Source organism: Octopus sinensis, linkage group LG17 (assembly GCF_006345805.1).
Source record: "Octopus sinensis linkage group LG17, ASM634580v1, whole genome shotgun sequence".
Lineage (NCBI taxonomy): Eukaryota > Metazoa > Mollusca > Cephalopoda > Octopoda > Octopodidae > Octopus > Octopus sinensis.
Window position 1 is genome coordinate 39,321,678 of NC_043013.1, and position 15,000 is coordinate 39,336,677.

At 36.2% G+C, this 15,000-nt stretch overlaps 1 protein-coding gene across 2 annotated transcripts in view; it reads right to left on the bottom strand.

Annotated features, from left to right (window-relative positions):
* Positions 1 to 15,000, bottom strand: part of LOC118766662 — a 30,791-nt gene that overhangs the window by 4,778 nt on the left and 11,013 nt on the right. Inside the window, exons 1-4 of one of the 2 annotated variants that reach the window (XM_036510213.1) lie at positions 10,391 to 10,444; positions 5,180 to 5,212; positions 2,977 to 3,228; positions 1 to 187 (exon numbers count right to left, since the gene is read on the bottom strand). The exon at positions 1 to 187 is cut by the window's left edge and continues 47 nt beyond it. In XM_036510213.1, coding sequence (XP_036366106.1) covers positions 1 to 187; positions 2,977 to 3,228; positions 5,180 to 5,212; positions 10,391 to 10,418 — 500 coding nt within the window. In that variant the 5' untranslated portion in view covers positions 10,419 to 10,444. Of the gene's footprint in view, positions 188 to 2,976; positions 3,229 to 5,179; positions 5,213 to 10,390; positions 10,445 to 15,000 lie in introns of those variants that run through there. The other variant, XM_036510212.1, reaches the window with a different exon arrangement.

A 15,000-nucleotide genomic window follows, 5' to 3' on the forward strand; every position in this document is an offset into this window, starting at 1 on the left:
TTTGAGTCAGTAGAGCTATCGGGATTCAAGTAACATGTGGTTGTCTTCACGTTGAAGTTAGTAGAGTAGCATGAAGTAGTGTCTCTACAAGCTTTCAGACAATCAATATATGATTTCGATTTTAGTGTGGATATAAATTTCGAATTTGTAAACTTACCACCGTAAAAAACATTGATGGGACATGTCTCTGTTTCAACAAAAAAAAAATAAATAAATAAAAAGAACAATAATAAATTCTTACAGGAAAATAAATTGATAATGAAATCGTAACAAAATTAGTTTCATTATCAAAAAAGTCATGGTTAATATATTTGTTCATACATGACAAGTATGTTATCAAAAATGTTTATGATTAACAAATATCTTGACAGGCTACCTACACACATTACTACTGTTTTATGGTACATTCCTGTGTTTATTAATGATAGATTATTTGTGAGAGTACTTACCATAAGCGGTTGTTTATGATACCAGTTATATAATGGAAAATGAAAAATGAAAAACTTGGGTTAATGCTTTTTTTTTTTCTTAAATATCATGAAGATTTTTGCATTAGTTCTGTGTAATTCTTTAGCTTTGCAGTCTGCCTGTTCTTAACATTTGGTTTTGCTATGTTCGTAATTCCAGTAATATTTCCCTTTTTGTCTTGGAAAATTATGTCAGGATTATTACGAACTATTTAGTTGTCTAGTATTCTTTTATTTTGTGGTGTCTGGGGAGAGTCATTCTCTTTTAGTGCCTCTCATATTTAACACACTCATCGGTAAACAACAACAGCAACACCAAAAACAACACCACCACCAACAACAATAATAATAATAACAACAACAACAACAATAATAATAATAATAATAATAATAATAATAATAATAATAATAATAATAATAATAATAATAATATAATATAGACAACACAACAGAAAGTGATGTGTAGAATATGTGGACAAAACGGTGAAACCGTATGGCATGTTACCAGCCAATGTAAGCCACTAGCCCAGAAGAAATATAAGAGACGCCACGACAATATAGCCAGGCTTGTCCATTGGACACTTTGCAACACGTATGGACTTGGCAGAGCAAAAATTGGTCGACCACAAACCTGAAAGCATGGTCGAAAATAGAAATGCAAAGATCCTATAGGATTTTATGATTCAGTGCGACCATGAGATAGAGAACAGAAAGCCGGACATAGTCTTAATTGAGAAAGAAAACAAACTATACTGGATCATAAATATAGCAGGCCCAGCTGACTACAAGGTATGCGATAAGGAAGAAAGAAAAGTTGAGAGGTATGACAGGTTAGCTTGGGAATTTAAGCAGTTGTGGTCGATGAAAAGGTAGATGTAGTACCAATAATTGTCGGAGCCCTGGGAACAGTGAGCAAAAATCTCGAGAAGTACGTGGAACAAATAGAGGCTGCAATAAGGGTGAAGAACTTGCAGAAAACAGGACTGCTTGGGAGCGCTCGAATACTCCGGAAGGTGCTCGAAAAATAAGAGGTGTTACCTTAATTCACTGGTAGTGAACAGCTGACACTGTAGTACATCACCAGCGTTATTAGCTGTGCAAAGGCAATAATAATAATAATAATAATAATAATAATAATAATAATAATATAATAATAATAATAATAATAATAATAATAATAATAAATGCCCTGATGCAGTACCAAGCAGTGGCTCTCATGGCTCTTCTGAACTAATTAGTAGTGTTATCGTATACATTGTTTTGTCTTGGTATAAAAGATGGGCTACAGCAAATATTCTGCTCAATACCACAGATTTGCTTGTCAGTTGTTTGACCTTAACCAGTTGACCGTGTCCCTTAGTGGCTGACGATATATGCATCTCTGATCACGAGCAGAAGTAGTGGGGGAGTATCATAATCATGTGTTGAAAAGGATTCTTTGGGGTTTGAATAATTCACCTCTGGAAACATGGGTGTTTCGTTCATCATCCTTAAACAACCCTTATTCAGGGGCCTTTTGAGCGGGATGGGTTACTCGACCAGAAGAAAATTCTAACTGGGTCCCACCTGCAAGATCATGTACTGTTTATCTTGATATGAGATCACCATGTCACGCACACATGGTTGTGATGCATGTGCCTAGTGTACCCTTATGACACGGGTAGTCATGATGGGTATACTGGGCTTCGTATATTTTACCCCAGTGTCACTTTGATGACATGCACTGCTCTCTCACTCAATAATAATAATAGAGGCAGAGCTGGACAACCTAGTCCAGTCTGTGTGGATTTTCTCCAAAGATATTAAGCTGGAGTTTGGACTCTCAAGATGTGCTACGATGGTGATGAGACTAGGAAAGCTTGTCAGGACAGAAGGCATATGATGAAGGCAATTCAATCTCAATCCACTTATAAATACCTAGGAATACTTGAGACAGATGGAATCAAACACAACGACATGAAGGAAAAGACAAAAGGAGAGTACATGCGGAAAGTGAGAAAAATATTTTCTTCAAAGCTGAATGCCAGAAACATAATATCGGCAATGAATTCACGCGCAGTCACAGTATTTCGGTAAAGCATTGGAATCTTGAAGTGGACAGAAGAGGAGCTAAAGGAGCTGGACAGGAAGGCAAGAAGGCTGCTAACGATGCATGGAGGCCATCATCCACGGGTAGACATTGATCGCCTATAAATGAAGAGAACAAATCGAGGGACAGGACTGATAAATGTGGAAGACTGCGGGCATTTAAAACTCGAGGCAGAGGAGGAGGAAGAGGCGGAGAGGTAGAGGAGGGGAGGAAGAGGAGGAGGAGGAGGCAGAGGCGGGGAGGTAGAGGAGGGAGGCAGAGGAGGTGACAGAGGAGGAAGTGGCATAGGAAGAGGTGGCAGAGGAGGAGGCAAAGGAGGAAGAAACTTAGAAGTAAAAGCAGGGGTGGAGGAGGAGGAGGAGGAAGAAGAAGGAGAAGAAGAAGAAGAAGAAGAAGAAGAAGAAGAAGAAGAATGTTTACCGTTTACTGCTTTCTGGTAGTATCCTCGTACAGATGCATGAACTATTCGGATTTCGCCGCTCCATATCCCATACAGTCTGCAGTTGGATCGTTGTTTGAGATATGTGAAAGATTTACATGTCTGCATTTCAAGACATTTATCTGCACAATTTTGGAGAGGCAGTTTCATCTCTGTGCACTTGGTAGCAATAGGAGGTCTGGCTTTGCTGACTTTCATGAACTTACTCGTGCTTGGAATATTAGCTTCTGCAACTGTATAAGAAATATAAATATTCCTTTCTACTAAAGGTACAAGGCTTAAAATTTTTATAGGGAGGCGATAAATCGATTACATCGACACCAGTGTTTCACTGATATTTAATTTATCGACCACGATAGAACGAAAGGCCTGAAATTTAGTGGGGAGGGGCCAGTCGATTAGACCTACCCCAGTACACAATTGGTACTTAATTTATCGACCCCGAAAGTCGACCTCGGCGGAGCTTGAACTAAGAACGTAGTGGCAGACACAATACCTATTTCTTTACTACCCACTAGGGGTAAACACAGAAGGGGCAAAAAAGGACAGAGAAACGTATTAAGTCGAGTATATCGACCCCAGTTTGGTAACTGGTACTTATTTAATCGACTCCGAAAGATTGAAAGGCAAAGTCGACCTCGGTGGAATTTGAACTCAGAACGTAACGGCAGACGAAATACCGCTAAGCATTTCGTCCAGCGTGCTGACGTTTCTGCCAGCTCGCCGTATTTAGGAAATATAAATAAAAATACAATGTGATGCAGTATATATATATATATATATATATATATATATATATATATATATATATATATATATATATATACACACACACAGAGACGTGAAGGAAGTATATAGACACCTTTAATTTTCAAAATCTTTTAATTAATACGCAAAGCGAACAATTGAAATGTTATCGATAGGTAGGACTACATACTTTAGTATTTAGTTGACATTCGCTTTGCAGTTTTTAATTCAGAAACTCTTTTTGGCATTGAACTGGTGAGCTTTATGATTGTCTCTTGTGGAAGTTTTTCAGCAATCAAAACAATTCATCTTTATATGTAGGTTTCTGTTGTTTTTTTGTATAGCTCTATCTAGTATGCTCCAAAGATTTTCATTTGGGTTCATGTCAGGAGATTGGCTCGTCCAAGGAAGCTTTTTGATCCTATTTTCAGTCAGCCATTGTTGATTCCTTTTTGCTGTGTGGCATGGATCCCCATCTTCCATTAATAAAAACTCATTTTTCGTTATGCTATCGTGTGAATACATCGGAAGTAGTCCTTGCTTAAGTATTTCAATGTATTTTTCAGAGTTTATGGTTCCAACACATTCGATCAGCTCAGAACGACCATTGGTGGTGACAGCTCCCTATACCATTACAGAGATACCACCATGTTTCACAGTTAGTTGGGGTCGTTTCAAATCAAATTCTTGATTGGGAAGCCTCCAGACCTAAACACGTCTACTGTCTGAAAATAATGCAAATCGGGATTCATCTGAGAAAATCACTCTATCCCAAAATGAAATGGATTTTTCTGACATCTCCTTAGCCCATTTCTTCCTTTTCATGATATTACTTGGTTGAAGGAGAGATTTCTTTTCTAGCTGCTCGTCCATAATATCCAAGCTTATGGAGATATGTAACACATGTTCTTGGACTAACTTCTAGCTGTTTTTGCAATGTCAGAAGCCTTCGAACGGGGTTCGTTTTCCACAATTCTCTTCAAACAGCGGTTTCCTGTCCGAGGGCCCAAGTTGGCCGGGACGAGAATATGCTGATTCTTTTCCTTGGCTTTTGAATTGCATTATAATTCTATTAACAGTTACTCTACCAATATATGTAATTTGAACGATTTATAAAAAGAAATAAAAATATTATGCCCACGTTTGCATGACTTTCGGTATAACCCTCGTAAATACACAGACATCTGAAAAGTAAATATTCGACATCATTTTCATAAGATTTATTTTTCTACAAACCAAATAATGTCATTTGATGGGTTGAAATACCAGATCTACTATTTAGTGCAGATACCTTGTGCAGCTTTTAATGTTGTCATCGTTTTGATGCATCGTAGTAATGAGTCGTGTCCGCACAAAGAAAGGCGAGTATATTTACTTTTGAGATGTCTGTGTGTATATATGTGTATGTGTGTGTGGTGTCTTTCTTAACTTACATACCTGTTCCCTGGGCATTCAGCAATATATTCAATACTGAAATGAGAAGACGAAATATATACAATTATATAGAAATAAAATTGGTATTAATCCAGAAGCTGCTTCACTACAAATAGTAGAGCTGCGACTTCTAGTTCTCAAGAGTTGGGTCCTTTTCACTAAAAGTGACGGAATGTCTTATTTATTTGAAGTTCGTGCAAGTTATCCTCAGTAATCATTATGATTCATTAATATATTTAATTTGTATAAGTTATTTACCTTCTGTTTTAGGGATTTTAATAGAGCGTCTTATAACTGGTGCTTATTTAATCGATCCCGAAAGGATGAAAAGCAAAGTCCACTTCGGCGGAATTTGAACTCAGAACGTAGCGGCAGACGAAATACCACTAAGCATTTCGCCTGGCAAGCTAAAGTTTCTGCCACCTTCATAAAATAACAATATTGAACGTAATAATTTTAAATCATTTTTTATTTCGTAGGACAAGAAATAGGTCAATCATAAAACAATAATATTCTTTTCTACTCTCTGCCTAATATCCGAAATTTTGGGGGATGGGGCCAGTGGATTAGATCGACCCCAGTACTGGTACTTAATTTATCAACCTCAAAAGGATGAAAGGCAAAGTCGATCTCGGCGGAATTTGAACTCAGAGAGTAAACACAGACGAAATACCTATTTCTTTACTGCCCACAAGGGACTACACACAGATGGGACAAACAAGGACAGACAAACGGATTAAGTCGATTATATCGACCCCAGTGCGTAACTGGTACTTATTTAATCGACCCCGAAAGGATGAAAGGCAAAGTCGACCTCGGCGGAATTTGAACTCAGAATGTAGCGGCAGACGAACTACCTATTTCTTTACTACCTACAAGGGGTTACATACAGAGGAGACAAACAAGGACAGACAAACGGATTAAGTCGATTATATCGACCCCAGTGCGTGACTGGTACTTATTTAATAGACCCCGAAAGGATGAAAGGCAAAGTCCACTTCGGCGGAATTTGAACTCAGAACGTAGCAGCAGACGAAATACCGCTAAGCATTTCGCCCGGCAAGCTAACGTTTCTGCCACCTTTATAAAATAACAATATTGAACGTAATAATTTTAAATCATTTTTTTTTTGCAATATAATATCAATGATATTCAAGATTTTTCTTTACGATTCAATAGTGATATATTGTGTTATCTCATAAGTAATGTGATTTTAGATAGTAGCAACGGGCGAAATGCTGCTTTACATTTCATGCAGCGTTCTAACGATTCAGTCAGGCCACCGCCTCAATAACAACAACAACAACAACAACAACAAAACTAAAACAACAACAACAACAATAACAACAATAATAATAATAATTAATTCTTTTATTTGCTACAGGGGCTCACAGAAAACATCTTTAAATGATATGCAACAACACGAGACAAAAACAGGACGATACAATGGGTTTTATAGCGAGTAAACAATATAAATAACAATTAAAAATCAAACAAATTAAAACTCCCAATGAGGGGGCCTTTAAGGTCCTCGGGGAAAAACCCGCAAAAACCACGGGTGCCTGATCAACAGGCCAAGAGCCCTTCTCCTTTTATTCTTCACAGGTGTATGCTCAGAATTGGTCCTTTCCTACTGGCCATTCATCCAACAAACTTCAACAAACATTCAACAAACTTGCCAGAAGGCAACACTTTCTTGTCCACACTTAACTTCCTTTTCAAGTGAAACTTGAAAAAGTTGATGAGGGCTTGGCCAAAGAGGAAAGTGTCTGTCTTTAGCCCTTTCAAGCGGGTCCACCATACTACCTCTTTCGCTACAGCCCCTAGACATATAAAAATTGCCTGCCCCTCCCGGCCAAAAGAGGACGGCGGGGCAATATTGACAATGGATTCAGATGATAACCGGATCCGTTCTACATGCGACAGCAGGTGTTTGACATAAGCTTACAGGTCAGCAAAACTCATGCACTGGACTAAGGTGTGCAGAACGGTTTCATAGTTCTGGGCGCACCTCGGGCAGGCCCGTCTGACGCCACTTCCACGCTTGTAAAGTTTATCTCGAACAGGCAGCACCCCTCGGTAGCACTGTCAGGCAAGGGATTTCTGGAAGTTATCCATAAGCCCAGGCCCGAAAGTTCTCGGAAACAGAGCGGTTAGTTGATCTTCATCGACGCCCAGAGTTTTCCAGAGAACGGCGTCACACTTTCCTGCCACTAGCCCCCTTAATAATAATAATAATAATAATAATAATAATAATAATAATAATAATAATAATAATAATAATAATATAATAATAAAATAATAAACCAGTTGATCATGTCCCTTAGTGGCTGACGATATGTGCATCTCTGATCACGAGCAGAAGTAGTGGGGGAGCATCATAGCCATGTGTTGAGAGGGATTCTTTGGGGTTTGAATAATTCACCTCTGGAAACATGGGTGGTTCTTTCAACATCCTTAAACAACCCTTATTCAGGGACCTTTTGAGCGGGATGGGCTACTCAACTTGAAGAAAATTCTAACTGGGCCCAACCTGCAAGGTCATGTGCTGTTTATCTTGATATGAGATCACCATGTCGCGCACATATGGTTGTGATGCATGTGCCTGGTGTACCTTTATCAGACGGGTAGTCATGATGGGTATATTGGGCTTCGTATATTTTACCCCAGTGTCACTTTGATGGCATGCACTGCTCTCTCACTCAATAATAATAATAATAATAGTAATAATAACGAAGAGGAGGAGGGTTTCATTTCAGACAACACAAATACAAAATACGAACTTACAACACAAAACAACTGTCGGGTTTACATCATGTGAAGTGAGGCTACGAAAAATAAATGACCAAAAGAAATACTCAGAAAGCTATTCAGCAAATAAGCGACAAATATTTTCTAATATGGGAGAAGGCTAGCCTCAGATTACTCTGCCACTGTTCCCTCTCCCAATTCCTTCAACTTAGAAGAACAAGTTCAAAGGAGGTCTCTGCAGTCTCGCCAGTCTCGCAGTTCTCAACCGTTTTTCGTTAAACACACTAAAAGCAAACATCGCTTTTTCTTTCATCGTTCTCATCGAGGAGTATTTTCAACAAGATGAAATGAAATAAAAGTAATTAAACAGAAATAAATTGATGAGTAAAGAATTAAATGGAGAAGACGAAGAAGAAGAAGAAGGAGGAGGAGGAGAAGAAGAAGAAGAAAAAGAAGAAGAAGAAGAAGAAGAAGAAGAAAAAGAAGAAGAAGGAGGAGGAGGAGAAAAAGAAGAAGAAGAAGAAGAAGAAGAAGACGGAGAAAAAGAAGAAGAAAAAGAAGAAAAGAAGAAGAAGAAGAAGAAGAAAAGAAGAAGAAGAAAAAGAAGAAAAGAAGAAGAAAGAGAAGAAAAGAAGAAGAAGAAAAAGAAGAAGAAAAAGAAGACGGAGAAAAAGAAGACGGAGAAGAAAGAAGAAGAAGAAGAAGAAGAAGAAGAAGAAGAAGAAGAAGAAGAAAAAAAAGAAGACGGAGAAGAAAAGAAGAAGAAGAAAACGAAGACGGAGAAAAAGAAGAAGAAGAAAAGAAGAAGAAGAAGAAGAAGAAGAAGAAGAAGAAGAAGAAGAAGAAGAAGAAGAAGAAGAAATGGAATTAAATATTTCTATGGCAACTAGTCGACATCAACGAGGGAGATCCTACATGATCAGCCGCTGTGTTAGAAACAGCAGCCAAATTGTATTAATTCAATCTCTACCTTCTTAAAAACGGAGGGATATACAAGAAAACGCTTTCTTAGATGATCAGAGGCTGAGATGTCTCTGACTGAAACAACTTAGATGATGCGTTTTCTAAGTCAGGACAAACCTGGGGCTAAACAACAACAACAACAACAATACAGTTCTATATTTAAGAGATGAGGAATTATGTACATTATTTACATTATTTACATTTGACGGATATGTGTCCTCATCTTGTTTGTTGTTAACACAATATTTCGGCTGATGTATTCCCCAGCCTTCATCAGGTGTCTTGGTGAAACTTTCGAACCTGGGTTCTCATTCCTAAGGTATTTTTCGATGTTGTTGTTGTTGTTGTTATTATTATTATTATCATTATTATTATTATTATTATTATTATTATTATTATTATTATTATTATTATTATTGTTATTGTTAATGTTATTATTATTATTATTATTTATTATTATTATTATTATTATTATTATTATTATTATCATTATTATTAATATTATATTATTCAGGTCACTGTCGGGAATCTTGGGGTTAGTAGCCCGCGCACTTAACCACTACGCCATATGCTCACGAGTATATGGCGAAGTGGTTAAAAGCGCGGGCTACTAATCCTAAGATTCCGAGTTCGATTCTAGGAAGTGACTAAGTATTTTACCTCCTGTTTTAGAAAAATAAATTTATTGAATAATGTAATTGCGGGTCTAGTATTCTTAGAAAATATACGGAATGATCACGGTTGGAATGTATTTGAGCATAAGTGAGTATCCAATGAGGGTTGGGTTTGGGGCTACGCAATACCGGTAATTTACTGCAAGATAGAATACCTTAAGATTTCTGTTTCAGTTTTCCGTGTCTTCAGTTCAAATGTCACCAAAGGTAGTAGCAGTACCAATAGTTGGCTTGACCAAAGAGGAAAGTGCCTGTCTTTAGCCTTTTCAAACGGGTCCACCATACTACCTCTTTCGCTACAGCACCTAGATAAATAAAAATTGCCTGCCCCTCCCGGCCAAATGAGGGCGGCGGGGCCATAGAGTTGAGGTTAGAGGAAATAGAAGTCAAATATGCCCGAAATTCTATTCTGCAATCTTAAGTAAAAAGAGTCGATTCGATGACGAAATTCTCGACACCTTATAACTGACAAAGTGCAGAAGCAATGGTCATAGCTGCAAGGTCTTTTATTTTAGGCCTGCTATATTAAACCCAGCCTGAGTATAGTTGGGCCTATTTCAGCCTAATGTTAATCAATCCATCTAAGGATTTATTTACAAAGTGTTTTAACCTGCTTGAAGGAGCAACTAAATCTCCCATTATTATGGGGTCTATTGTTGTCTTTAAAAACATGAAGGTTACATGGAATAATGTGCTCCTAGATAGACAATGTCACGCAAATAAAATAAATCACGCGATAGTCAGCTCTGCGGGGCCCAAGCTGATGAAATATTGTACAAGAAAAGCAACAATACCAACAGCAATGACAACAACAAAGTGAACTTACCAAAGCAGAATAGAAGACGTTTCCTCATGACTAATGTTGGTCCCAATTAATTACTAAGATCTACTTCGAAATGGAAATTAAATTGTATATTATATCTAGAGAGTAAGAGAGAAGGGGGGAGAGAGAAAGGGAGAGCGAGTGCGCGAGAGAAAGCGAGCGAGAAAGAGGGGGTGAGCGAGAGAACGCAGCGTAACTAGGGAACCGGTGATATAACAAGAAATGGCGGTAGATAATGCATGCAAATACACACACACAAACACATATACGCATATATATATATATATATATATATCTATATATATATAATATATATATATATATATATCTATATATATATATATTATATATATATATATATATATATATATATATATATATATATATATATATATAATATATATATATATATATATATATAATATATATATATGTGCACACCACATGCATAAATAGGTACATACATGCATAGAAATAATTGCAAGTATAGATATGTATGGACGTATGTATGCATGTATGCTTGTATTTATATATGTATGTATGTATGTATATATGTGCGTATGCATATATGTGTGTATGTATGTATATATGTTTCTATGTCTGTGTGTGTGTCTATGTCTGTGTGTGTGTCTATGTCTGTGTGTGTGTCTATGTCTGTGTGTGTGTCTATGTCTGTGTGTGTGTCTATGTCTGTGTTTACATCTGAAGCCAGATTCATTTCTTAAAGTTTACTGGATTGATTTGCCATTATCACCATTGGCTATTTTAATCAAGTAAAAACAAAAGTTAAGAAGCAAACCACATTTCAGCCTCCCCTTCATATACTTCTCAACATCGTACTTGTTTGAAAGGAATCCTTGAGGAGAAAGATATGCTATTGAAAATTTACGTGTCAAAATTACATAACATAAGATCATGTAGTTTCACGCAGCTTTACTTTGTATTATATAACAATAAACAAGCAAAATGTCGTTCTAAAAACACGTCAGTATCAACGTCACTGCCATTTTATGACACTTTATCACGCAAACCCGGATACAAGTAAGGACTTAATTTTCAATTCATATTGTTTTGTGTCATTGTCTTATGTGTGCTTTTCATTGACCAGTTCGGCCGCCTCTTATCTTTTTACACTGAATTATTATATCTAATATCAAGGAAGTTTCTTAGTTTCAGCAATATTTTTTTAAAGGGTTGTTTTCTGTCATATTCTACGTCATATTTTGCCATAATTGCTTTTTCATGTATCTGATGTCACTCAAATCTCTCTTCCTATTCTTTGTAAAAGGTTACTATATATATTTTATCTCGTGTATCTACATTGACTTACTTCTCCATAAGTTAAAACCTCCGTCACTTTGCCACTCCAATATTCGCTCTGATTCTAGTCATGGTAGCCGAAGTCTTGGCAATCTACTTAACTGCGGCAGGAGTTGGTCGTAACTAAAATGCTGGAGATGGTTCACATGCGCAGGAGGTACTCAAAGGCAAACACCGGTAGGCTGGATATATACGCATATATGTGTGGCTGTTGGTGTCTGAACCACGATCAGTATTAATATAAAGCTTAAATAGAGCCTGCCAAACATGTCATAGTCGTTAGGTTATTCAGAATAGGGCGGTGCGTTTTGCCCCTAAGCAAGAGACTTCAGTTTAAGTTGCATGATCCAAGGGTCTGTTGCAGCCTTCGCTCCTTCCCATTATCACATCATGGATGCTCAACTGCCGCAGTGGGTAAAGCTTTGAGAAGTTGTCTATGCCCTTTTGCAATAGGTGTTAGCAGGCTATACTCACGCGTGAGTGACTGATATCAGAAAGTATCAGTCAATTTTCCCTGAGGAGGTTTTTTTTTTTCAAATTCATAATGCACTTTAATACGTAAATATGGATAAGAGCAATCAACAGAAGGCAAAATGCATGAACTTATCAATTCGACTGGATAATGATAATAAATGAATTGATTATTCTGTGTATGTATACTCTATCTTCTCTTTATTGTTAAACCTTCCCTCTTATATTGCAAACGATGGAAATCTCTATAGCGACAACTGGAATTTCAGAAGTGTAAGGTACCAATATTAAAGAAGAATCAACGATAAACACTAGTCCATATACACATGTAAAATTTTCCGGTGTCGTTAATCGATAATAGTGCAAAAATGGCGTACGCTTGGATAATATATCCCTAGGAAGGAAAACATATTTTCATACAGACTTATTATATATATATATATAATATATATATATATATATATATATATATATATATATATACAACAAACACGTGTAAACATATAGGTGCAACACAACGTGGGTAAAAATAGCACTCGAATACCAATAGCAGAGAGCATTATTATTTTATTGATGATGAAAAATATTCGCAAACTGTTATCCAGAGTCTTCATGTGCATTGTCATAAGACAATTGTGAGAAATCTTCACTATCATATTATTATATATAAATAATATATATATATATATATATATATATATATATATATATATAAAGAGAGAGAGAGGGACAGAATAGAAAGAGATAAATATAGATATGACCTTCTATAGGGTTACTGTGGGTTTCACGTCAATAAAGCGCTTAGCCTTATATCGTTTCGTCAGGCCCTAAATGCCGTTGGCTTATGGCCTCTCTAGCACAAGAGGCCTTAAACCAACGGGATTTAAGGTCTGAAGAAACGCTGTAGAGATTAGCACTTTTGGACGTAAACCCAAGCGTAACCCCATAGACCGGTCATATCTATCTTTATCTATATCCTCTACTGCTTTATAACTTAGTGTGTGATTCTCTTCCGGATTTATAATTTATTGAAGGTATATATATATATATATATATATATATAGTATAAAGAGAGAGAGAGAGAGAGAGAGAGAGAGAGAGAGAGAGAGAGAGAGAGAGAGAGAGAGAGAAATATGTGAGAGATGCGTATGCTCGCTATAGAAAACATAGTAGTGTTCAAAAGGATTCAAATCAAAACTCCAAATTCCTCGTCCTGGGTATTGTCCCTCACCCTCAAGAATGTCTATAAGAATAATTTAAATTCAGCTGATATGAAGCTAGTAATTCAGATAATGACACTACATATATAAGTGTGTGTTTACATGGAGCACAAAAAATACAGAATAAAAGTACAGGAAAAAATATCAAGTATTTTACTGCTGTTTCAGTAAATCCGCAGTTATATAATAATCATGGTAATCGTAAATTGCGTGGGTATGTAACTAGTAACAAGTCACATGAAAATGTTATAATAAATCCGGCTTCCATCATCAAAAGAAGATTGTTGGACATGGGTAGGAGACATCATGTGAATTACCATATCACCATTTTTCTTTAGATTCTAGTAGTGTATTCTCTAAATAAGAGTAGGGCTCCAACACACCACTTTTGTCAACCGATAGATCTGAATTGAATGTTTCCCAACAATCATCAGGCATATATTTGGTGGAATGTCCCACAGATGGTCTTAGTTTATTCTTCTTGTGAAAATAAGTGTGCAAAGAATATTTTTCGGTGAAGTAAACAAAAAATAATTTAAAGCAAAACACATATTGTTATATATATATATATATTTAAACATTTATTAGTTAAATATCTATACAGTTTCTTTCGACGTATCATATCTCATCAGTGCAAAGTGCAAGATAATATCAAGTTTCAGCAAAATTGTGTCGTATCGTTGTGAGAAAAAGAAACAATGAAATAAAACGAGAGGATTTTAATATTTAGTTTTAAATGAAAATAAGAATTGTAAAGGGAAAATAAATTGTTCGTAATTTTCACTATCCTGGGCAGCTGGTCAAACGTTCAAGCAGAGAGCAAACTTCAAGAGAATTTTCGTTTCAGTAATTTGTTTCTTTGTTTTTAGCTCTCCAAGCCTTCTGCTCAAAATAGGTACATATGTTTCTGACATTTGCCCACTCATATTTATACAGGATTTGAAGTAGCTACAAAACTCGTCTTGCATAAAGATGGTGTACTTTGATAGTTTCTTTCACAACATTTCCTTTGTTTTAATATAGACTTAGTACATTAATTTTGTAGAGAGGAGAAACAACATATTCTTTGCAGCATGCAAATATATAAGTAATGATTCTAAGCAATATATATTTAAATATTTATATGTGCAGATAGTCTGTTTTGTAATATATCTCGTCAATGCGAAGAACATGGACGTGAGTACGTGTGTGGCTAAGGTATTGTAACTTTTTTAATCATTGGACATTTGGTACAAAACTAGAAAACTGAAAATTGTAATTAAAGAAATAGCAAGTTATACACATTTGCTTTATATATATCTTCCTGATAGCTATAAAACATTTTAATTTTGAGTAGTGAGAACCTCATTCTAACCTGAACAGATAAACCCGCACTTATGTCTTGTGTTCCGTTAATTAACCTCCTCAATATATTTTCTTTTTTGTTTATTCCTGTATTTTCTTCTGTATTAGTTTTTACTATTCAATGAATACCACTCGTTTCACTGCCATTCTTCTGGTGTTTTACTGTGTGAAATTAATGGCAACCTTAATATTTGAGTGACATCGTTTTCATTCTCAAAGATGAGAATGGATGTTTTATTGTACACGAATTGTTAGGTA